The 25804-nt window shown below is 40.7% G+C and overlaps 1 protein-coding gene across 1 annotated transcript in view; it reads left to right on the top strand.

The window, feature by feature from the left end:
* The window catches only part of LOC149234622 (protein HESO1-like), a 362969-nt gene that overhangs the window by 260348 nt on the left and 76817 nt on the right, over positions 1-25804 (top strand). Inside the window, exon 7 of the mRNA XM_089371888.1 lies at positions 20744-20789. Coding sequence (XP_089228014.1) covers positions 20744-20789 — 46 coding nt within the window. The remainder of the gene's footprint in view (positions 1-20743; positions 20790-25804) is intronic.

Here is a 25804-nt window from a genome sequence, read left to right as displayed (position 1 = left end):
CCCGGCTACTGCGCTGATCCTCCTGACACTATCTCTGCCTCTCTGCTTCTTTATTCACTACCCCTCAGCTGCAACTCCTGATCACTCTCTCAACTTTCTTAGCAAATCCAGCCCCAGAAAGTCAAAATCTTGATCTCTTGGATTGTTCTCCAAGTGATCCTCAAGCCTCCTTGTATACTTTTCTCGTTGACAAATCAATGACCGAGATTAAGTCCCTAATCAACGGCTAAGATTAGATCTGACTTGATCCACGACTTTTGGACTTTAACACAGTTCTATATTAATTCACATTAATATTTTAATTTTCCTAAGTTTAGACTTAGGGACTTCATTAAAAATATTAATTATTTTAATATCTCCCAAACTGTTTAGAATCTGCCCAAATGCTTTCTGGGTATTGCAGATCTCATGTACCTTAGCCTCTCCACCAATTTTCGTGGCTAGAGCACATCCGATGCTACCCCAAATTAACAAGCACTGCCTTGTTGCTCCACTGCACTTTGCTTCGCCTGACATCTGTCATTCTGCTACTGTCGTTAAGGGCTCCCATAACCGGATATGATCCAAGAGTTTGGGCTCCTCAAGGATCTTGCCCCTAGTTTGTAGTCCTCCTCACTATAACTCAATGTCTCCCCAACTCTTCTCTAGAGGTGCATGAGCACTCATGGCATAGTCGTCGTCAGTCTCGACCTCTTTCTCTGCCTTATAGGGAGCTGCCTTGGAGTCAGAAGCCTCTCCCTTGTTTTTCTTTGTTGGACACTGGGATGCATAATGTCCTAGTGCCACAGAATTGAAGCACTTCACCTTGGAGATGTCCTTCTTCCTCTTCCCTTGTTGTCCTGCAAATGTTAGAGCCGCATCCTCCCCCTCCTCTTTCTTGATTCGATTTCCCTTGCCTCTACTCCCTGCCTTGGTCAACCTCCTGATCTCTTCTTAACGAAGAGCTGCCCACATCTATTCCCATCTTGGAAGTGTAGCCCTGCCCAAAATGCTTTGGACAAATGTCTCCCACTCCTCAGAGCCTGCATTCAGGGCGGTCGTCACCATGAACTCCGGATTTGGTGTAGACCCTATAGAAGTAAGTTGGTCACGAATCTCCTGCAATCTAAGGAGGAACATATCTATCTGCTCTCCCTTCTGTATCTGATACGACCGCAACTGATTCTCCAATAGCATCTTCCGCTGCATGGAAGTGCCCTGATACAAGGTTGTCAAAGTATCCCACAAATCCTTTGCTGTGTTCTTTTCAACAATCTGTGGTATGACATGATCTTTGACTGTTAAAATTAACAACTAGGGTGAAACTCCATGTGGGTCATCTTATTTATGGCAGCTGATATTTTTCCTTGATTCCTCTCGTCGAGAGGTGTAGGATTGATCTAACGATCATCCGATTCTGACAAGTATTTATGAAGATATGAATTTATTTGTAATTACTTGACAAATTGTCAAGGTCGGCCAGCAGCTAAGTGTGTGGCACACATGCCCAGTGTTTCATATAAATATAAGTGAGGTTGAGTCATTATCTCATCTCATCTCATCTTGTCTTCTTCTCTCTCACTCTCCTTACTTGATTGGGTTAACAAGGAGCAGCTAACGTGGGAGAAGAAGGATGCAACAAGGAGGCAAGGAAGACGCAACAAGGAGGAGGACACAGGTTTGTTCTGCGTTGACTTTCGTTGACCTGGGTGCAGCAAGCAAGAGAGGACTGCATTGACCAACGAGGGAGCCATTTTGACTGCGGCCTAGTGTGGGGAGTCTCCCTCAAGCAAGCTGCAATCTTGATCTGCTGCCCGTGGACCTGATTTGACTCACGAAGTGACCAACGTTGACTGGTTAGGGCTGACTGCAGGGCTGCCTAGACGTTGACCAGTTTTGACCATTTCTTTTGGGCTGTTTCGGGCTGTCCTTCATTGCTGTTGAAGGCTGAGTTGACTAAGGTTGACTCTAGGCTATTTGTGAACCATTTGATCCACTTTGCAAGTGCTGGTTAGGGCTTCTATTACTGTTGTCATAAAAATTATAGATCTGTACTATTGTACTATTTCTCTCTCTGTTGAACTATTGAAGATTAAAGAAGAATTGATCAAAGGGTTTCCCCGCATTGGGGTTTGTCCCTGGCTAGCCGCCACATCTGGTGTCTCTTGTCTTGGCTTGTTTTCTGTCAATCTATTAATGTTCTATCAGCGTTTTACTTTATGTTTTTGTGATTGCTAAACAGTGGTTAATAAGAAGAAATTGAAGTAAATTGCACTAAGCATAGAACATACCATAAATTAACATGGTATTAGAGCTGAGGTGAAGACAAAGCCCAAGCAAGAGCAAGAGCAAGAGCAATCACTGAAGGCTATTGAAGCAATCTCAAAGACTTTATGGGTCCTCACCACACTTCCTCGCTGAAGACAAGCTTCGTGAGAAGTCTGACTATCACAGATGGAAGATGTCTCTCGATCTGACATTAGAAGAGCAGGAAGTGTTGGACCATGTGAGAGGCAGAATCATTGAGCCTCCATCAAATGCATCTGCTGCTGCAAGGAACAAGTGGACTAGGGGAGAAGTCAAAGCAAAGAAGATCATCCAGGACTCTATTGACAAGTGCCTGGTGGCCTATGTTTCTGAGCTGACCACCTCCAAGGAAATCTATGATAGACTGGTAAGCTTATTTAAAGTTAATGATGCAAATCAAGTTTTGTTCCTTAAGAATAAGCTGAAGGAAATTAAGAAGGGAAAAGATGAGAGTATGCAAGCATACTTCTTAAGGATCACCGAGATCAAGAATGATCTCCTATCAATTGGGGAAGTCATTCTTGACAGGGAATTGACCATCACAACTCTCGGAGGGCTCCCATCTGAATGGTATATATTCAGAATCACTCTTCTCAACAATAATGTAATTCCTAGATTTGAGGAATTGATGGCGAGATGCATTCAAGAAGAGACAAGGATGGAAGAGCAGGAAATGCCTGCACTTAGAGGCAATCCCACTGCTTTCTCCTCTCATGCTAAAAGGAGAAACAATTTCGGGTCTAAATCTAAAGGAAAGGCTAGACCGAAGGGTGGAAGAAAAGGAAGATGTTACATTTGTAACAAAATTGGGCACTATGCAAGGGAGTGCCCTGATAGAAAGGACACACATCATGATGATGATCAAAATCACTCTCGAGGCAATCAAAGGAATGGTAGGTTCAATGGCAAAGGAAAGAGGAATGTTGGAAATCAAGGAAGTGGTCAACCCTCCAAGAAGGCAAGAAACTCCAGGTATGAATCTAACCATTTTAACAATAAGCAAGATGAATATTATCTACCAGCGGCCCTCTGTACCACTGCTACCCCGGGCTCGTTGGGAAATTGGCTTATTGATAGTGGTGCCTCAAGGCACTTCACTGGTTACAAAGAAGCTCTCTCTAATCGTATAGAGAAGGAGACCAACTTGGAAATTGTTCTTGGGGACAACTCCAAATGTCCAGTGAAAGACGTAGGAAATGTTACTCTACAATTGAATCAGGGCAATACAATTCATTTGCAAGAAGTCCTATATGTACCTGATCTAAAAAAGAACCTGGTGTCCATTTCGGCAATGGAAGACAAAGGCTACAAGGTGGCCTTCATTAATGGCAAGGGACGCGTATGGAAAAAGAATTTTAAAGATGCTTTCACTCTTGGGTTTCAAGTTGATTCACTATATCAGGTCTGAGGAAGTCCACTGGGTGTCATGTCTTGTGACACATCTCTTCAGTCCGAACTATGTCATCGGAGGTTTGCTCACCTTCATTATAAAGCTCTACCCAATGTGAGACAAATGGTGACAGAGATGCCTGAATTCAAAGTAGAGCAAGAAGGTGTATGTCCGGGATGTGCCGAAGGAAAGCTCAAAAGGGGACCATTCCCCTCAAGCCATAGCAAGACCTTCGATATATTGTAGTTGGTTCACTTCGACATATTTGGTATGATACCTGTGAATTCTTTGGGAGGATATTTATATTACCTCACTTTTACAGATGATTATTCTTGCAAGACTTGGATATACTTCTTGAAAAAGAAGAATGAAGTGTTCTCCTGGTTTTGTCACTTCAAAGCCTTGATCGAGAATCAAATCGAAAAGAAGATCAAGATCTGAAGGACTGATAATGGGATTGAGTATGAATCCAATGAGTTCCATGACTTTTGCAAAGATGTTGGCATTAAGAGGGAGACTACAACACCATATACTCCTAAGCAGAATGGTGTGGTGGAAAGGAAGAATCGTACAATTGTGGAAGCTGTCCGTGTTATGCTCCATGATTAAAGGTTTCCTAAGTTTCTATGGGCCGAAGCTGTGAATATTTCCGTATATGTGCAAAACTGATGCCCTCATCAAGCATTGGGTTCCAAGACTCCCGAAGAAATGTTCACTGGTAAGAAACCTGATGTATCCCATTTTAGAATTTTTGGAAGTCCTATATATTTTCATGTGCCGAAAGAGAAAAGGAATAAATTGGGTGCATCTGGAAAGAAAGGAATCTTCGTGGGCTATAGTGAAAATACTAAGGGCTATAGAATCTATGTGGCTGGTCAAAGGGAAGATGAGATTAGCTATGATGTCACCTCTGACGAAGATATGGCTCTTAGCAAAGTTGACAATCTTCCTATACATTGAAATCCGGAGAAGTTGACACCAGGAAACCAGAGGAAAAGGAAGATGAGACGATGCCCGATGTAGAAGAACCTATGGATCCTATTGATACCCCTCTGCAAGAACCTTCCTCTTCTAGGAAGAAGTCTTCATGGCTTAGGGGAACACTTGATGATGCCGAAGGACACACTGCACCTAGAGGGACTTTCTGAGCAAGCAAGAAGCCAGCCAGGTATCAGGGATACTTGACCCCCATGAGCATGATCATTCAAAATGAGCCTTCATTGTTCGCCGAAGCTGTCAAACATCAAGTATGGAAGGATGCTATGACTGAGGAATACGATTCCATCATGAAGAACGATGTTTGGGATGTGGTTCCCAGACCCTAGGACAAAGCAGTTGTCACTTTGAAATGGATTTACAAGATAAAGCATGGAGCTGATGGAAGTGCTGAAAAGTATAAGGCTCACTTTGTCGCTTTTGGCTTCTCTCAGAAGGAAGGTATAGACTATGATGAAATATTTGCACCTGTTGCCCGATATACCACCATCCGCTCGATCATAGCCTTTGCTGCTTCGCAAGGATGGAACCTACATCAGATGGATGTCAAGACCACATTCTTGCATGGTTCGATCAAAGAGGAAGTCTATGTGGAACAACCCGAAGGATTTGAGATTCATGATCGGGATTCTCATGTGTGCAGGTTGAAGAAAGCCCTCTATGGGCTGAAGCAAGCACCCTGAGCATGGTATGAGAGCATCGATAGCTACTTGATGAAGCTGGGATTCACAAGGAGTGAAGCCGACCCTAACCTTTACTTTAAGTTTGAAGATGACAAACCTCTCATACTGGTGTTGTACGTTGACGACCTCTTTCTGACAGGTGAAGTCCCTCTTATTTACAAATGTAAGAGGGAATTGGCCTCTGAGTTTGAGATGAAGGACCTGGGACTGATGCACTATTTCCTAGGACTAGAAGTCTGGCAGAAGCCAGGGGAGATTTTCCTATCTCAAGGAAAATATGTGGTGAAGATATTAGAGAGATTTGGTATGGTGGACTGCAAGCTCGTGACTATCCCGATGGAGCTTGACTTCAAGAAGTGAAGCGGTAGTGCTGCTGGCCCTGTTTTATAAAATGCTACCTAGTATCGTCAACTCATCAGAGCATTGATGTTCTTGGTGAACTTCCGTCCGGATATATGTTTTGCAGTCAACACGTTGAGTCAACATATGGTTGAGCCTCACCACACACATTGGATTGGTGCCAAGAATCTGTTGAGATACCTTCGTGGCACAATCACTCATGGGTTGAGATACACTACCGGAGATGTGAGACTACATGGATATACCGATGCTGATTGGGCAGGCAGTGTGGTGGACCGAAAGAGCACTTCCAGGTGTTGTTTCTCTTTGGGATCTGCCTCGATATCCTGGATGAGCAGGAAGCAGAAGTCGGTGGCTTTGAGCACCGCTGAGGTAGAGTACATTGCTACGAGTATGGCCTCTTGTGAGGTGGTCTGGTTGCAGAAGCTCTTCAGTGAGCTGTTTGGATTTACATTGGATACTACTATGATCCTGTGTGACAACCAGAGCAGGATTCATTTATCAGAGAATCCTGTATTTCATGATCACTCCAAGCATATCGATATCAGGTACCACTATATCCGGGATATGGTGCAGCGGGGAGCAATAAGGCTCCAACATATTAGTACAGATGAGCAGGTCACCGACATTTTGACGAAGCCCCTGGAAAAGGTCAATTTCTTGACTTTCTGAGAACGACTTGGTGTCGTGAAGAGACCCTTTTATGAGGCTATTGTATGATGCATGCATTGAGCTCTGGGAGCTCTGGGGGGCTTGGGGTACTTCTTGGAGCGACATGCAACCACAGGGTGACTCACCCTCCCCTAGTGGTGCACTATGTATAGGGTGAAAGGTTCAACGTTTCCCTGTGATTCCCCATGGCGACTCAAGAACAGGATGATTAGTTCTCCTGTCGAGGCATCCTACCCATGCAGTCTGGGACTCATGGGAAGTACTTCTCATCTGATCAATGAGCAGGGAAATGGGGTTAGGGACCATAGTAGTACTACCGATGGATGCATCGTTGTATCTACCATACTCCCTAGGCTAGGATGACCTCCATTGATATGGGATCAGTGAGAGTGGTATGACACACTCTTTGGGATTGACTTCGGGTCAGTGGAGGATGGTATAATACATCCTCAATCATTTCTTCTTATTCATAGTTCACTAGAGAAGAGCAGAGCCGAGCAGTGCATTTGATGGCAGAGATAGTACCGACGGCCAAATGGATTAGCAGATGGAGTTCTCCCTAGTTGAGAGGGAGTGTTAAAATTGACAACTAGGGCCAAACTCCATGTGGGTCATCTTATTTATGGCAACTGATATTTTTCCTTGATTCCTCTCGTTGAGAGGTGTAGGATGGATCTAACGATCATCCGATTCCGACAAGTATTTATGAAGATATGAATTTATTTGTAATTACTTGACAAATTGTCAAGGTCAGCTAGCAACTAAGTGTGTGGCACACATGCCCAGCATTTCTTATAAATATAAGTGAGGTTGAGTCATTATCTCATCTCATATCATCTTGTCTTCCTCTCTCTCACTCTCCTTACTTGATTGGGTTAACAAGGAGCAGCTAACGTGGGAGAAGGACACAACAAGGAGGCAAGGAAGACGCAGCAAGGAGGAGGACACAGGTCTGTTCTGCGTTGACTTTCGTTGACCTGGGTGCAGCAAGCAAGAGAGGACTGCATTGACCAGCGAGGGAGCCATTTTGACTGTGGCCTAGTGTGGGGAGTCTCCCTCAAGCAAGCCACAATCCTGATCTGCTGCCCGTGGACCTGATTTGACTCACAAAGTGACCAGCACAGGGCTGCCTAGACGTTGATCAGTTTTGACCATTTCTCTTGGGCTGTTTCAGGCTATCCTTCATTGTTGTTGAACGCTGAGTTGACTAAGGTTGACTCTAGGTATTTTGTGAAGCATTTGATCCACTTTGCAAGTGCTGGTTAGGGCTTCTATTATTGCTGTCATAAAAATTACAGATCTATACTATTGTACTATTTCTCTCTCTGTTGAACTATTGAAGATTAAAGAAGAATTGATCAAAGGGTTTCCCCGCATTGGGGTTTGTCCCTGGCTAGCCACCACATTTGGTGTCTCTTGTCTTGGCTTGTTTTCTGTCGATCTATTAATGTTCTATCAACACTTTACTTTATGCTTATGTGATTGCTAAACAATGGCTAATAAGAAGAAATTGAAGTAAACTGCACTAAGCATAGAACATTCATGCACTTTGCTCTCGCCATTGCATGCTCAAGCTTTTCACTTTTAGCTGGGTCGACCGCGATAGCCACGGTTCTCAAGGCAAAGTCCTTGATGTGATGTCGATCCAGGACTGCCAGGATCCTGGCCTTCCAGATGACAAAGTTGGAAGCCCTGTCCAACCTGTCCTGATCCCTCAGTTTGTTCATTGCCATTTCCGCTCCTCTTTTGGACATCCTCTGAGTTTCAACTTCCCTCCTGGAAATCTCCCTCTAAGCCTTGATTTCCCTGTTGGAAATCCTCCCGCCAAATGTCGAACCACTCCTCTCCAATCCTCCTTGCAACTGCAACTAGGATCTGGATTTCTTGGCTATAAATCCGTCAAGGTAGCAACTCCTACCTTTGTTCTGTCCCCTTAGGTACGGTTTTGCGTCGACAGAAACAACACCTTACCAACTTCTCAATCACAATCTTCCTACAGCTCCCCGAGCCTCGACAATTGAAGAAATTGAGCCTTTCAGGCTCTGCGCAATCCTGACAACGGCAGAATCTGCTCCTCCTGGCCAAAACGTCGATCCTCCCTGGCCGAGAAAGATGACCGGGCATTGCGTAGGTTTGATCTGCCCCTCTTTGCCTCTGCGCTAACCCTCCTCCTTTCTTGAAATGATGACGCAGGCCCTCTGTGTCAATTCTTCTCTACTGCTTTTGCTCTGGAACAATGCTGTCTTCTTTGGACAACTTCTACTGTTGCAAATTCTTTTGATTTCTGTTGGTGCTTATAGTTCTCCTGTGTTATGCAATGCTTTGATACCATGTTGAAATTTCTAAGTCTGACATGTTAGAAATCCCTACTGCTTTCTCTGGTTTATTTTTTTCTACTTGCTCTGTTCATTAACAAGTTATTTATAAATATAAATATTGAAAATAAACACAAATGCAACTTTAACTCATTTGTAGATTAGCGACTGAAATAACTGAGACAAACACACTAGGGACACCGTTATTTTTAGATAATCGTCCCCAAGAAAACCTAATGCGGGAAAACTAGTGCAACAGATATGGGGTTTTTATTATTATGCAGTTTTTGAATACAACTAGGGTGCCAGAAATGGCTTACCCAACAGAGAATGCCCTCGGCAGTAGTACCTCTCCTTGGAGACAGATATTCCGACTAATCAATCACTGTATGAACGATCCCACAACAACAATTGCAGCTCCTTAGCTGGACAACGAAAGCTGCTCCAAGCTTCTCTGTTTCTCTGCGTCACTCTACAGGTACTGCGTCAGCTCTGCTGGCCTTTGCGCAACTACTGAAGCCTCTGTGTCAGCCCCTTGGCTGTCTGCGTCAGCTCTCAGACCCTTTGCGTCACCCACGCTGGCCTCTTCAGCCTCTGCATAGCTTCCAGCTGCCTCTGCGTCAACCTCTCTAGGCTCTGCGTTTTCTCTTTGGTACTATCTCTGCCTCTCTTTTATGTATTCTCGGCCTCATGCCGAACTACCCCGCGCTGCAACAAATCACTAGCTCGATTCTCTCAGCGAAAACCCGCTCTAGAAAACCGAACTCACTGATCAATTTGGTGTATCTTGAATTGACCCTCAAGTCTCCTCTTATACTTTTCCTGTTGAGTCTTCAACGGCTGAGATTAAGTCCTTGATCAACGACTAAGATTAGATTTGGCTTGATCCATGTCATTTAGAACAATCTCATCCAGTTTTGTATTAATACCCATTAATATTTTAATTTTCCTAATTTTAGACTTAGGAACCCCATTAAAAATATTAATTATTTTAGTCTCTCCAACCGGGTGGAATTTCCCCAAACCATTTCTGGGTCTTGGAGATCTTATGTGCCTTAGCCTTTCCACTAATTTTCATGTCTAGAGGACATCCGATGCTACCACAAATCAATAGAGTTTGTTCAAAATGCTCACAGCCTTGATGAAATTTTGTCCCAAATGTTTTAAGGATTTTCAAAACAAAGATTAATAGTTCATCCTTCTCGCTTTCCTTAAGACTGCAAATGGTGAGTGAAATCCTCAAAACAAATCTGATTTTTCTACAAACAACCCTCAAAGTTAGCGGAAAAGTGCATAAGAAAAGGAAGTGATTATCTACAAGTAATATACAAAAGCTAAACCAAGGAATGAGAGTAGGACTCTCTCCCTTTAGCTATTGACATGCCCTCAAATAGCAAATGAAATCGATATAAGCACAACCGTTTAAGTTGAATAATTTGAATGAGGAAGACTTGATTACATGCCCAAGCCAAAGAGCTTGCAAACAGAGATCGAAGGATGAGACTTAAGGAGACAACAAATGTGGGCTCTCCCATGTGCATGCTCAAAAGTGGGATGGTTCCTCCAAAAATTTCCCCTCACGCTTGAGGATTGATCCATGAAATAATTTTTCTACACAACTTCAAATACGCATTAGATCCATATGGGTTTAGCAAAATACAATGATAAAGAAATTTTAGAGATTTGTTGGAAAATCAACTAAAACATTTCGTATCTAGAACAAATTTTCAAAACCAAATGCCAATGTAAGGTTACTCTACTTTAACAAATCTGTAGAAGCATAATGGAAATAATAAGCACAGTAGCACAAGTAGAAAGATAAAGCACAATGATCAAGATATTACCATGCCCAAGAAGAACAACACTTCAAAAGTGAACTCCAAAGTCTTTTATCGCAAATATAATGTGAGTGTACAAAAGCGTAGAGCTTCCCCAAGCACAAGAGTTCGTATCAAGATTGCATAATGAGAGCCAAAGGCTCGTTTAAATAGAACTATGGGAGAAAATCCTACTGAGAGACTGATGACAATCCCAAGGTAAGAGACATGCAAATCGAATCTCCTTGAGGCTCCACACATTTCTTGAAGAGGAACACGTTGAGGAGGATGTGGGCATGTGGATCAGTGAAGTGGAGTGGTAGGAGACCACTTTCTACTTCACTTGAGTGAACTCAATCAAATCTCAACCAAACACTCAACTCAACTTTTGGAACTCGAGTTCACTTCTTTAATTCGTGGGATTTGTCCCTTGGAACTCGTGGTACCTCCTCTAGATGTTCGATTTGCACATGTGCTCCTCATTCTTGGCTTAGGTGGAGTCCACCTCATTTTAGAACTTGACTTGAACTCATGGTGAATTTCCACTTTATTTTCAACATCTTTGACTTGGAGAGAATCTTTATTTTCTCTCATTTATTTAAGTTCTTGCTATTTTATTGTCACATTTTCCCCTAGACTTAGGAAAAGTGGGTTTTGGGGGTTTATAATTTATTTTTACCCCTCAAAGTGTGTCTTAGTAGAAAGTTGAGGAGGAGAGGTCCAATTTTGACCACTCATGCTCCCAACAAGTTCTCTAGATATCACTTATTATAATTTACATACATAATTTATTAAAATTCCCATCTCATGGGAAATTAAAAAAAATTAAAAGTTGACGCTTAGACCTAATCAAATTCCGCAAAATTTAATGAGTGATCTAACATGGTAATATACAATGACTGGAGACACTGGGAATCACTTAAGGCCTAGCTATCAAGCCACACTCTAACTTTGGGGGTCTATCTGAGAGAAAAAGTTCAATTAATTATTAAGTGCTGAAAAGTACCAATAATTAACAAAGTAAAAAAAACTCCCTAGAGTGAACTCATTTGATAACAAAGTCCTAAGCTACCTAGACCTATTACATGACTCTATTTCATCATGCTAGCATCACTTTACAATACCCTTGCAGGGCTTGTGGAATTTGAGTACAATAGAGAAGAAGAATGAGAAGAAAGAGCTTAAAAGCTCTGATGATACCAGAACTCTATAGGTACAAGAAGCCTCTGACATATCCTTGGGCATGGAGTCTTCAAGTATACTTAAATGGTCAACATGATGCAAAGGAGGTGGAGCCATGTAGCTACTACTTGAAGATCTCCATGAAGAACTAGTAGCTGATATATTGATGAAGATATGCTTAAGATCTTGTGCTTATGCCTTCCTAGTCGAAATGAAGTAAGGAATCTTGTCTATGCTTTCGAGGGAGTAAGAAGTCTCCTTAAATGCTTGAGAAGGAGCAAGGATTTTTTCCCTTATCAAGAGGGAATGAGGATCTCCTTTCTGCATGAGAGGGAGTGATGTTAAACATCATATTCTCAATGTGTCATGCATTGGACTACGACTAATAGTTGTAAGTCTTAGTGAAGACGCTAGGAGGTGTTGAATTTTCTAAGTCTATCCGTTAGAAAATTAATTTGTATTATGTTGGTTTATTTCTTCGACTTGTAAATTCTAAACAAGTTATTTAAAACAATTAAATACCGAAATAAACACAATACAATCACAACATCTACAGATCATCCACTGAAAGAAAACAAACACACAAGTGACATTGTTATTTTTAGACAAATGTCCCTGGAAGAAATCAATGCAAGAAAACCGGTGCAACTATTTTGAGGGTTTATTATTCAATATTTTCTGGAGTACAACTGGGTGCCTAATCGGCTCACCCGACAGAGAAAAATACACGACAACAATACCTCTCTATACGGAAACAGGCATTTAGAAAACCCATCCCATGAAACCCTCTCCAGCAACTCTAAAGCTCAACGCTGGCCCTTCTCGCCTCTGCGTCAGCCCCAGGACCCTCTGCGTCAGCTCTCTGAGGCACTGCACAACCTCTGGGACCCTTTGCGTCACTCCTGCAGCCTCTGCGTGGTTGACACAGTTCCTCTGGCCTTTACGATATCTCTGCTGGGCTTTGCATGGCCTGAACTAGCTGCTGCCTCTTGCTCTATGCTTTTGCGCTAGTCTCTTGGCACTGTCTCTGCCTCTCTGCCCAATACTCACTGCCCCTCGCTGCTGATCACCGATTTGACTTTGCTTAGCAACCCTGCTTTAGCAAAACGAATGACTGATTACTCTGGTGTATTCTCCAACTAACCCTCAAGCCTCTTCTTATACTTTTCTCGTTGGTCCTTCAACGGCGAAGATTACGTCTCTAATCAACGACTACGATTAGATCTGGCTTGATCCATGACTTTTGGAACCTTCTAACCCAGTTTTATATTAATACCCATTAATTTTTCTTTTTCCTAAGTTTAGACTTAGGAACTCCATTAAAAATATTAATTATTTTAATATGTCCCTTACTGGGTACAATCTGTCCAAACCATTTCTGGGTCTTGGAGATCTCATGTGCTTTAGCCTCTCCACCAATTTTCATGGGTAGAGCACATCTGATGCTACCCCAAATCAACACTCCCTCTTAGCGAGGATTGTGCTCTAGTAATACTCTAGAGTCCACACTGAGTATCACACTGATTATTCGACACCGTTACCTGTGCTAATGGTAGGCCTCCCTGCCCAACATCCTCTGCATTGCTGCATCCTGTACTGCTACCTATGGCCCTGCCACTGCCACCGCTACATTCGTACGGCAACTACCTCTGCATCCGTGCTGCTACTGGTCGATCCTCTCGACACTGCATCTGCACTGCATCCCCCTCTCATCATGCTGCATCGTGTTACTGCAAACTGCTACTGCACTGCAACTCAGTTACTGAGAAGTAAGTAACTGATCCACCCAACTTTTGACATCCTTGTCAGGCTAGAAACACTCCTGACGTTGAAGCTTCCTTTGTCGCTAACAAGTGCTCCCTCTACTGACCTCTGCGCTGCTGCAACAACTCCCTGCATCTCGCACTATTGCACACCTCTTTGTGCCATCTTGCACCGTTGCAACACTCCCATGCCTCTCACATTGTTGCAATACTCCTGTGCTGCCCCAAGACTTATGCATTGTAGCACTCTGCTGCTTCATTCGCATCTGTCTCTACCAACATTCGCTAGTCCTACTACTCCTCTTTCGGGGCTACCATAGCAAGGCATAATCCAAGAGGCTGGGTACCTCAAGGATCCTGCCTTTCATCGTTTGTAGTCCATCGGACTATAGCTCGATGACTCCCCACTTCTTCTCTAGTGGCATATGAGCACTCATGGCACAATCGTCATCTTCCTCGACTTCTTTCTTCGCCTTCCCTGGCGTTGCCTTAAAGTTAGAAGCCTCTCCCTTACTATTCTTCCTCGAACATTGGTTCGCATAGTGACTCAGTTTCCCACAATGGAAGTTGTTGACCACTACGTGTCAATGACCCATAGCAGTACACCCCCTTTTTTCGCAAAAGGGATAGCGCATGATCAATGTGTTCGTGCTGTACAACTATCATCATTAGTTTCACTTCCAAGATGTTATGTAAGCCCTTTCTGCATGTTTATAATGTAAATAATCTCAGCAGATCCGTGTCGTGTATGTAATTGCCTAGGTAAAACTACTTTTTTGGTGACGATCTACATTCCGATAGGTTTTTTGTCTCATCGATTCATTGTCGGATGGTCGGCAGAGTTTTCTTTCAGTCTTACTCCAAAGCCGGAATGGATTTTGTCACTGGGATCTTAGGCGAGTCATAGTGTTCTAGATCGAGTCTATGTAAAAGTATTTGGGAATAATCCTAACTATTTGGTTAGGTTCTTTTATTGCAAATTGCTTGGTCTGTTGGATTATATTTGTATCGCAGAAATCAGTAGTTCGTGATGGTCTATTTCAAATTTGTTTTCCCCCTTGTGATGTAAAAGATTATGAAAATCATGATGTAAAGTGTCTTGAGGGTTGGAAAAATAATTGATCCCCTCATAGGTTAATTAATTAAATTTTATGGCCAAAGAATTAATTAAAATCTTAAGCTAAAAATTTAATTAATTCTAGGTCCTAGGTGATTTAAATTCTCCAAAGGCAAAATTCGTCGGTCCTTAAAAATTATATTTTAAGAGGTCCAGGGACCAAAGTAAATTAATTATTTTGATAAATTTTAAGCTTTTGATCCTTGAGGTTAAGTCAAAGTCAAAATTTTGAGGAAATTAATTCAAAAATTAAAATTTTGAATTAATTAAAATGCATTTAGTTGAAAAATTTGAATTTCCTCAAGAATTTAAAATTTCGACGGATGAGATTAAAAGAAATTTTGATCCTCATCAACGGTCAAGATTGCTTTGATGAGGATCACTCGAACTAGTCGTTGGAGGATTTATCTTTAAATAGGAAGTCATTCGTCAGCCAATTCATCCGACCTTTGAGTCGTGTGCTAAGCGAAAATCTCTCGTGTAATTTTTATTCGGATAATAAAGAAAGACTTTGGGGTTAATTTTCGTCAGTGTTACTCCTCATGGAAATACTGTAAGATGTGTCATTTTTCAAGCATAATTTTTGTTTTAGCCATTGATAATAGCTTCTGAAGAGTGATTTGAGTACAGGTATCTTGCTTAGTCGCCGGGTTGAAGTGATAATTTAAATTTTGAAGATAATAGCAGGGGTTTCTATTTATATAAATTTTATTATCATTTTCTCTCTCTATTTTGATGGTTGGAATGAGTTTTTGGGAAAATCTTGATTTTTAGATCATCAGGCATTCGTTGAAGTTTTCAGTTGGACTAGCCAACTCCCGACCTGTGTTCTCTGAAGAGCTCAACTTAATTTGATCCCGGGCTTATCGTAAGATTTTTAGTGGTGATGCATGAAGAGAGAGAGAGAGAGAGAGAGAGAGAGATTACTATTTGAAAAAAAGTAAAAAAAATAAAAAAGTCAAAAGTTGAAAAAAAAAAAAAAAAAAATATATATATTCAAAATATATATTAAATAAAATTTAAAAAAGAAGAAGATTATATATATATGAAACTACGTGTGTGTATTAAAACAAAAAAAACAAAACAAATGGCCAACACTGTCCACTTACTGTCGCCAACGACCATTCAACATCACATTAGTGTTGAAGGAAAGTGTAACTAGGTTCAGTCTTCATAAATGTACTTTTGATATTTGTACTTATTCAAGAAAAGAAATATTATTTTATAATATATGTCAATGAGTTTCTTGCTCATTGAAGTAGGTCTAGCACATGTCAAAGTGCTATAGGTGAGTCAAATAGTCAAAAGGAAATGTTGAAGGCCTTAAGGGCATGTTACACCATGTATAAATATATATTAAAGTTAAAGGGAAAACCTCCAAGCAAAGTCAAGTCCACTCCTATGTTATGGCACCATCAAGAAGCTCCTTCAAGCATGCTACACCACCATGGAAACTATCTGAAGTCTGCTCAACAAATCAACCACCAAACTGCCCTCAAAGTCGGCCTACAATTAAGAGGACTAGTCGGCCTAAATGGAGGGATAGTCCTCTATTTATAGAGGCTGTCAAACACACTACTTGAGCTCTGAAATCTGCAAGGGAAAGAGGACAAGAAGAACGAAGGAAGCCAAGGAAAAGGGTCTACAAGGTGCAGCAAAGTAAGAAGAAAGGACAATGAAGGTAAAGGACTGTCTTCTAGGGTAAACACAGTCACATGTGCGAGGAAATGAAGGATAGTCTGCGGCCATATCAGCAGTAAGATCACAACTCTATATTCCTCCTTGTTTGGGCTAGTAACTAGGCCTACAAGGCCTCCTACTCCAGCGTGGAAGAAAGACACTCAAGCGAAGAAGAGAAGGGCAGATAACACCCAGTAATCCTCCCACACGTGCGAGAAACTAGGGCAGCAGAACAACAAAACAGTCATACACTCAAGAAGGATTTCGGTTGGTCAAAGTTGAAGTATACTTGAGCAAGGGATAGAAGAGGAACAACTCATCTAGAAGACTCACTCAAAGAAGGTCTATCTCTAGACAAGATTCATAGTAAGAGAATGAAGTGCCAGAAGGAGGAGGACGAAGTGCCAGAAGAAGTGTCACGGAATAAGGTGCAGAAAGAAGGAAGGACTTGACTTGTGTTTGGAGGATAATCTTGTCAGGGGTCTAGGGTTTGGCATTGAATAGAAGCTTCAATAAGAGAAATTCACTAAAGGGTTTTCCTCTCAAGAGAAGAGAGGTTTTGGCCTTGGCGGAGAGCCAATATCTGGTGTTTTTGTTCTTATGTTTTGGTAGCAGTTTGATGAAGTACACACACATGCATTAATAAGAAGAAAAACATTAAGCTAACAAGAAAAAGTAAAAAGACTCCACAAATTGTTATTAAGTAACGAAAAATCGCGCTACACTACTTTGCCGTAGATTCTTCAACAATTAGCCCCGACAATGTTGTACAATCTGCTGTACATAGCACGAAAAGCATGCTTGTGCAGTTTCCATACAAACCATTTTTTTTTGTTCCCGATATCGTGTATGTTCTCGATTGAAAAGCATTCAACTGTCATATAGCATCATACCAGCCTAATCTGTACCATTCCTAGTGCTATCCGCATTCACTGATTCTGCTGTTTGCATTCATTGCCTGTGCCTTCGTAGTGATAGACTGCTCCAAGGAAAGGTCGTGTCATCACTTGCTCTTGTGCCCACAACTGGCCGAGAACATGCTCTGAAACCACTGTAATGTTCCTATTTAGGAATTAACAGTAAGTATCAAATGCATGCATTAGTTACAGCAAAATAAAAATTTACAACATAGCCACAAATTAGTGCACACATAAAATGGAGCCAAAAGTCTGAGCCATTGTATTAAATCTGGAAATATGAGTACAGCAGTGGAAGAAAAATGGAATCTGGGCTTGCTACTGCAAGCATGCAACACCCAGGTGAAATAATGTGCAATCCCCAACTGAAAATAACTCAATCTGGCAATTCGCTCTACCCAGGAAATTCTGCTGCTGCTGTTGGAGGTGAACTGTGATTTTTACTCTCAAATCTGCTCCAGAAATTTTGAAAAATTAGATGTAGGCTCCTCACACCCAATCCAACAAAACCCAATTTTTTCGGGCTAATTCCAGCTGACCTGAAATGCCCTAAAAAATGTGAATTTCCCAGCCAATCAGTTATGCGCCCAACAAGAGAGAAACTGCTAAGAAATGGAAAAATCCTCATGCAAATAGTTGAGAAATTGTGCACAAAATATCCTCTAGAAAATAGCAATTTTTCCTAGCTGAAAAGTTAAAACCCAAGAAACCACCAACTCCAAATCTCCAGGAAATTCCCAGTCTACCAACCCTGCTTAGACCTTGAAAAAGGAAATTTGGCCGAGCCAAACAACATTGCTTCAGCTTTGAAATTAGGTGCCAATCTCCTCCTCTGACCAATAGAGAATCACCTGCAAAAGCCCAAAACCTGCAATAGAAGGAAGCTGCTCCAAATAAACACCGGGGTTTGTCTTAACGAATCCGCTGAGTGGAATCATTGCAATAAACTCCAATGGAAGTCTTGAAATAGACTCCCCCAAAGCCTCACTAGGGAGGCACTCAAAGTTCTCCAAAATGAGCTTAAGTTTCACTTGAAACTCTTGGGCTAAACAGCTCTGCTCGTCTTGTGCTCAACATCCTCTATCCTCCAAGAGAGAGTTCGATCTCAGACAATAGATTGACAAAAGATGCAAAAATGGAGCCCCCATTTGCTATTTATAGATGCTGGTCCCCTTCTCCTTGGTGGGTCCCCCTTTCTCCACAAGTTTGAACTCTCTCTCTTTCTTCTCTTTCTCCTAGTGCAAATTTCTCAAGGGGGGTTGATTCCCTTTTTGATGGTCCCAACATTCCAGTTAACCAAAAATATTTCATTTTTCTCTAAAGCTTATTTTCTTCTTTTCTCTAAAAATAAAGTGTGTGGATCCTCAAGCCACTTTCCTAAGTTTTATCTGCCAAAATACTTTATAATGCCAAAATTGCAAAATTGAGGATCTCAATTAGCAAAATTATTTATTGGGGACAATGACACTTCCACAACTTCCTCAAGCTCAAACCCTCTCAAATGCTCTTAATCTCTCTCTCACAAATGAAATGGTGATAACGAGGGAGGGGAGGAGGCTTTTTATTGTTTTGCCCCTCCCTTTCGCCTCCAAAAAAGTTGCCCCTCTTGACTTGGCCGCACATGTATTTTGGAAAGGCGGGAGTGGTTTTTTAATGGGAGCAATTAGGGAGCGATCACTCCCGTATTGCTCCCCTTGGTTAAAATTGGCTCCCGGAGTGATGGGGAGAAATATGAAAACAATTGCTCCCTTTCCAAGGAGTGATTTTTTCTTACTGGGAGCGTGCTCCCAAGATTAGCACGTGCAGGGGGTGGGGGGCACTCCCTGCAGCCTTTTTATAAAGGGCATGTCTTTATAATTCCCAACATAATCACATTGCCATCATTTCAGTCAGTGTCATGTCGAAATAAATATTATCTCATATCCAAGGGCTTCAATCTGCAATTGAATTAACATTTCTTCCAATATGTCACTTTGAAGCCCAGGAGCAATAAATTTCAAGGGAAACGAAGACAATATCCTCTGTTGAAATTTTCTCTTTCAATGTCAATAGAAATTGAGATCTTTTGAATAACAATGTAGCGCACCTCTGCAAATGTCTGCGAAGAAGCATAAAGACAAATAAATGACTGTTGGAGAAAACTCAGAGGAGAGAGGTATGTGTTATAGTTTTGTTGACACCACAAACCCACAAACCTCAGCTTTTTTCATGACAGAAAGAATGCAGGCAGTTACACAGACAGCAACGTACACAGATTCATGTATCATCCGAGTGTTACAATGCACATGCAAGAACCTAAAGTGCTCAGAGAACACACAGAGATGTCGTGTCAGTGTTGGCAGGTTGACCAGAACAGCAGAAGACATTTCTGTTCATTAAACAAAAACAGAGATTACAGGTATCTGTAATGATTGACAGAGCGCACTAACAGCAGAGGGACAGTCACGTCTCCATGGGCATCAGAGAAACAGTGACATCCTTGAAATGGCAGAAACATTTTTGATTTAAACCTAGAACCATTGGGCAGAGAAACAAGTGACAAATAATAAAAGGTAAGAACTGTTAAGAATCAGATCTGGCATGTTTCTGAGCACAACTCTGCTCTGATATCACTGTTGAACACACACAAAAGCAATAGATTAATTTGGATAATCGGGTGATACATATTATTAACAGAATATACATATTAATACACATTTTCTTGACCCTTTGTTTCCATCTTCCAATAGGTTTTTTGGACTTCTCATGATTGTTGGTCTTCACTTGAGGCTTTTTGCCTTCCTCTCAAGTGAATGTGCCAAATTCACTGTTATGAATAAAATATATATAAAAATAATATAAATATAAATAATGATGATAATTGTAATCATGATTAGTTTATTAGTACTGAAGAGGCATGTCTAAATGGGACATGACCTTCCATGAAGAGGTACCTGCCTAAGGTATATAAGCAGGCCCTCACTCTCATTTGAATCATCATTCTGATTCATAAATTTTAATAAATATTTTTGTATCTTCAATGGAGATCTACATATTCCAAGTCTTCTGGAGTATTTAATATTGATGTTAGCACAATTAAGTCTTATGATAACAATTTATCTTTCGAAGCCTATAAGTGCAAAGTTCGAGACATGATTGATTTGTGATGGTTAGAACATTTTACAGCCCGAAAATTTTGTATCACAATTAGAAGTTCATATCATCTTGTATCATCAAAGATGAAATGAGCGATTTGTATAATGAAAGAATTGGTGTATACTAGATATTCATACTATATGTAATCTAAGACAGCATAAGATTCATCCATTACTTTCATGAAGCATTCAGGCTTCATGCTGGAGAGAGAAGAATAAAAACTATGTTTTTCTTTAGTCTAGGTTTAGCACACAAATAAATAAGAGTACATGCAGTCAGCACAGTTTCTGACTGCTATGCTTTTTATTATATGGCCTTTACAGTCTAGTGGTATTTTATGTTATGCCGCTCATTAGTAATGAAAATGTCATGTTTAAGCATTCCTTGGGATGATCAAACTGATTATTTATGCTGTTTTTACTTGCAACAGACTCGGGCTACTCCAATTCTTCCACCATTTTCTGTATTTTTGGAAGGTATCTTTCTGCCCTTGATGTTGAGAAATCTAGGGTATTCAAAATTAACAATTTCTTTGCTTGATAATTGCTTATGATGCACTTTTACTTCTTATCTTATAGTCTTTTCTTCGTTAGCTTATTAATGTGTTCTTTCATCAAGACAATTACCAAAATGCATAATAAAAGACAAGTGACACAGTATGTAGGCTTCTCCAGCCAGGGCCAAAACCTCTCACCTCTTGAGAGGAAAACCCGATCAAAATTCTTCTTCTAGATCTTCAATTGATAAGTACCAAGACCATGACACAGACCCTTGACTCTAGTATCCTCTCAAGAACCTTGTCACCAACCTTGATGCTTTGCCTCTTCCTTCCTTTGCCTTTCTTCTTGATCTAGAACTGCTCATTTTTTACTTCTTCTAGAGAAACTCGGTCTCTATCCTTTTTCACTACACCTTCACAATTTCCCTCGAGAATCTTGGTCTCGAGGTCTTCTATAGAGAAACTCAGTCTCTACTTTGATTACCCAGAGGTCTTCTATAGAGAAACTCAGTCTCTACTTTGATTACCCAGAAGTGTCTTTTGTTTGCTTCCCTAGAAGAAACCCTTCTTCGTATTGCCCAGAAGATACTTTGCTGCCCCAGAAGAAAGTCACTTTCACTGGCCCAGAAGAAACCCTAACTTCGCATTACCTAGAAGAATCCTTTCTCTCCCTTCTTCGCACTTCTATTCTCTTCCTTCTTTGTAATACTGCCTTTCACCCTTTCTTCACACTTCTTCAAGTTGAGTTGCTTGTCCGAATTGTGTGTCTACAAATGAGGTCGAGTTAGGCTATTTATACACGTCTTCACTGGGTCTTTAGGCTGACTTGACAGTTGGAGATTAGGCCAACTTGTTCTAGCATATTCCTTCATCATTGTAGGCCGACTTGAAGAGGTTAGGTGACAAGTTCTTGGAGGATACTTTTACATAGACAAGATGACCTTTTACAAAGTGTAACATGACTTCATTACATGACAATGACTCTTACATTTTATGACTAGATGACAAATAAATCCTAAAGACTCTCAATGGGAGTCTTGACTCAAAAACAAAATCCTTGCTCATGAAACCCATGAAGCAAGTTAATAAAATAATTTCATTTTTCTTATTTACATCTCATTACATAAAATCATATTTACATGTCATTATGAAGACCGAACCTAGTTACACTTTTCAACGCTCCCTCTTAACTAGGGAGGTATTCATAATGGTACCTTGGACTTTTTGAATCTGAAGAATCTCCCATAAGAAGAATCCGGATTTGTAACTCATTTGTATAGTATCATATCCAATGTTCTTAAAACTGGAACCGGTGACCGAACCGGTCCACCTAATGAACCGGTTTACCGACCGGAACCGGTCTAACCGGCACTGGTTTGGTCTAAACAAACCGGTTTTAAAAAAATACATTAAATAATTAATTTTTAATGAAACAAAACTATTTTTAAGATGTAAAACCATGATTCCAAGCCAATAGAGACAAAATATGCAAAGTTTGCTCATTTATATACCATGTAAAGGTGAATATATCAAAATGGCACCGAGTGCAATACATATCATCGAGGCCTATAAAGTCCAAAAACAATGCTGCAAGCTATGAGGCCATTGGCCTACTACAAGTCTACAATGTACACATGTGACATGATCAATCATCAAGTTCATCACCACTACTAGACACAGGATCATCATCAGGAGCTACATAGACATCATCTGGTTTAGAGTCTGAGGATGCCTCAACCTGATCTGCAACCTCAGTATCAATGCCACCAATGACAATAGAAGTGGACCTAATGGAAGCATGAGTTTGTCGACCTGCATGACTAGTGCCTTCCATTGGTTCTTTGCCTTTCCTTGATGCCGCTACTGATCCTGGTTCTGATGCCACCACAAAATCTGCTTCATCCCCCGCTAAAGCCATGTCGATATCAAAATTAGCCTCAAACACAGGTTCTTCAGTCTCCTCCACCCATTCTGATGTTGGATCAATATCATCCAACACAATGGGATCTAGATCAGGAGTTTTGCTCATCATTTGGAGCTCTGATTGCATTTATTGTTTACCCCTAAACCATGAAATCCCGAAAACCATTAAGTCTGCTGAATTTTGTGTGAAATCTAAAATTCTAGTTTCTCCATATGAAATCCAATGAGGTCGAAACCACTCTCAAACATCCTGAGTCATTTCATGGTAATGTTAAAAATTTAAGTAAAAGGATGAAAATGAAAATTAAAGGAAATGTCACTTTTACTTTAAGAATTTAACATTACCATTAATTGCCAACATTGTTAGGGGTGAAACACCCTTAGTTCCCCCCAAAACCCCTAAAACACAGTTAGAAATATGAATTTTTAACTTTACAGTGGGCATGCCTAAAAGTGGCCGGTTTAGGACAGAACCGGCCGGTTTGATACAAACTGGCCGGTTCCGTCCTAAACCAGCCGGTTTTCACTGGTTAGGGCTAAAAAATGGAGAAATGCCCTGTCCAACTGGGTTTTTTGGCTGGTTCAGACCAGCAGCCTTGCTAACCGGCCGGTTTGACCGGTAACCGGTTTTTAAAAACGGTTTTGAAAACACTGATTCATATCAACCAACATTGTTATATAGCAAGGACCTGACTAACAACTCCATCTCTCCACAAGATATTGAGCCCAATGCTGGTGAGACCAATGATTTATAGACACACTCATCATTGTCTCTCCAGGAACATATCCCACCCGGGTTCACTCAGGATATGCTCCATGAGAACTATTCTTATCTGAGACTCCCCAGTCCTTAAAGAATATTGGTTCTCCACGACTACTCTTCCATGGGACACCCTAGCTCCTCCCTAAAGAGTATCGAATGCCAAATGATTAAACAATCCTCCATTCTGTCTTCCTAGGTGAAGATCAGAACAACATGTCTATCTCTGCTTTTCAAACCAGGAGGACATATTCCAATAAAGGAATGTACTCATTCCTTATCACAAAGGAATGTACCTAAGCTCCCTACATAGGAATTTCCAAGTTTCCTCCAAGTAAGAAACTTCTTTTTAGGCTCCCTCTCAACTAGGGACCTACCACAGCTCCTCATGTGAAGATCTTGAAACAACTAGTTGCTCGAAGAGCTCCTTCCTTCGATGTCATGAATTTCTTTTTCGTCAAGGAGTCTTCATCTTTGGGAACTTCTATATAGGGCACATATCATCCATCACTTTTTATCCATGAGTCAGTCATGTCCTCAACTCATCAGAAAGTGATCCATCAGATTTTCCATCTAGCTTTGCTTCATGTCATTCTGCTTTCATGACATATTTCAGAAGCACATTACTTCTAGATGATCTAATTGGAAGTATTTAAGATCTTCCCTTCGACAGTCCTACATAAGCCCAACCATATGTTAGTTCAAAAATAATCAATGAACACTTCAACTCAAAACTACCTTTGTGATGATCTTTCACCATGACATCTTCCTGTAAGTATCAACATCTTGCATGCAGATTGACACATCTCCCACATATATCCATTGTCAAGGGTCTCTATCTTTTTCTGACTTCCATCAGAGTCTTCACCTCTTTCTAGGAGATCTTCTAGTCAAATCTTCTTGGACTTCGAATGTTGAATGCCTTCTTCCTTTGTTGCATATTATTCCAATATCTTCCTTTATTTTGTCACACATTTTATTGCCAAGAGCTTCCAATCATAGTTCCTTGATTGTAGTCAACTTCCTCATGATTCATATGAGAATATATATTATGTTGATTTCATCTAGTGCGACTTGTGCTTTTGCTGCAATCTTTCGGAGGAGGAGATCCTTTCTTTTCTTGATCATATTTCCCAGGATGGAAATAGTGATCCATATTATCTGCAACCATATGACATGACTTTCATAATAATTTATGCAAGCATACATACCACATCTTTCTTTTGGTCATTCAGACTTCCTGCAACAACTTCATTCAAAAGGAATTTATCCTTTAGACTTGCTTTCATGTTATGTCATCATACCATCATTCCTTGAATCTCATGAGTTGGAATTCCTGATGAAAACCTTTGCTTCCTTTCTACATCAGTGAATCCTTTGATGAGAATTCTATCAGAGAAACTCGAGGATGTTTCACATCCTCACCTGACAGATGTTTTCTTCTATGATGATCCTAGTCGATGATGGCCTTTGCTTCTATACGTATTAATGAGGTTATCTAAGAGCTTCCTATTCTTTGTAATCAGTAGGATTTGTACCACATATACTTTTTGCTCCCTATGTCACGAGCTCTTACTTTTAATGCTTCTATCACGATGCTTCTTTCTAATATGATGCATCCTATCTTATTTACATTGCTTCCCATCTATAACTTACAAGTGGAAGGAACCTTCTAATGAAGAAGTTAGTCTCAATCATCTTTTTGCTTCTTAGTCTCAAGTTCTTTTACTTCCTTAGTAAAATAGTCTTCTTCCCTGTCCCTCTTGCGATTAGGACAATCTTTTCTGTAGTGCCCAAAATTATGACAACCATAGCATCTTTCTTTAGCCATGTTCTTCCTTTTCTTCTTTGGATTACTAAACTTTCCAAAATTTCCCTTTCGTCTTGTCACTATTTGTTCCCTTCTATTTGATCTTTCATCACTTTCATTCTTCATCCTGTCTTTCTTTGCTTTGCAGTGAGACCATAATCTAATGAATGGGATAGCTTCCTCTTCCCTAGTAGCAATGAGGTTACCTTGTTCATTAGTTAATGCATTTAGAATAGCGAAGATTATTTCGTTATTAGATAACATCTCTCCTAGATCCTTCAATTGACCTTTTATTTGAGATGCTTTAGAGAGACATGACGATATCCCTTCATCCTTTGATACTTTCAATTTATGAAGATCAGATCTAAGTGATAAGATCTTTTCTATCGTGCTTTTAGAGAAAATTTCTCCCAACTTATCATATATTTCTTTAGATGTCTCCAGCTTGGCTACATAGGAAATGAGTGAATCTTTGATGGACTCCTTGAGAATCTTTTGA

This window comes from Pinus tabuliformis, chromosome 8 (assembly GCF_031772625.1).
Source record: "Pinus tabuliformis cultivar Carrire ecotype Pingquan chromosome 8, CPIR1, whole genome shotgun sequence".
NCBI classification, from domain to species: Eukaryota; Viridiplantae; Streptophyta; class Pinopsida; order Pinales; family Pinaceae; genus Pinus; species Pinus tabuliformis.
The sequence above is the reverse complement of the archived record's forward strand: the minus strand, read 5'-3'. Positions and strand labels throughout refer to the sequence as shown.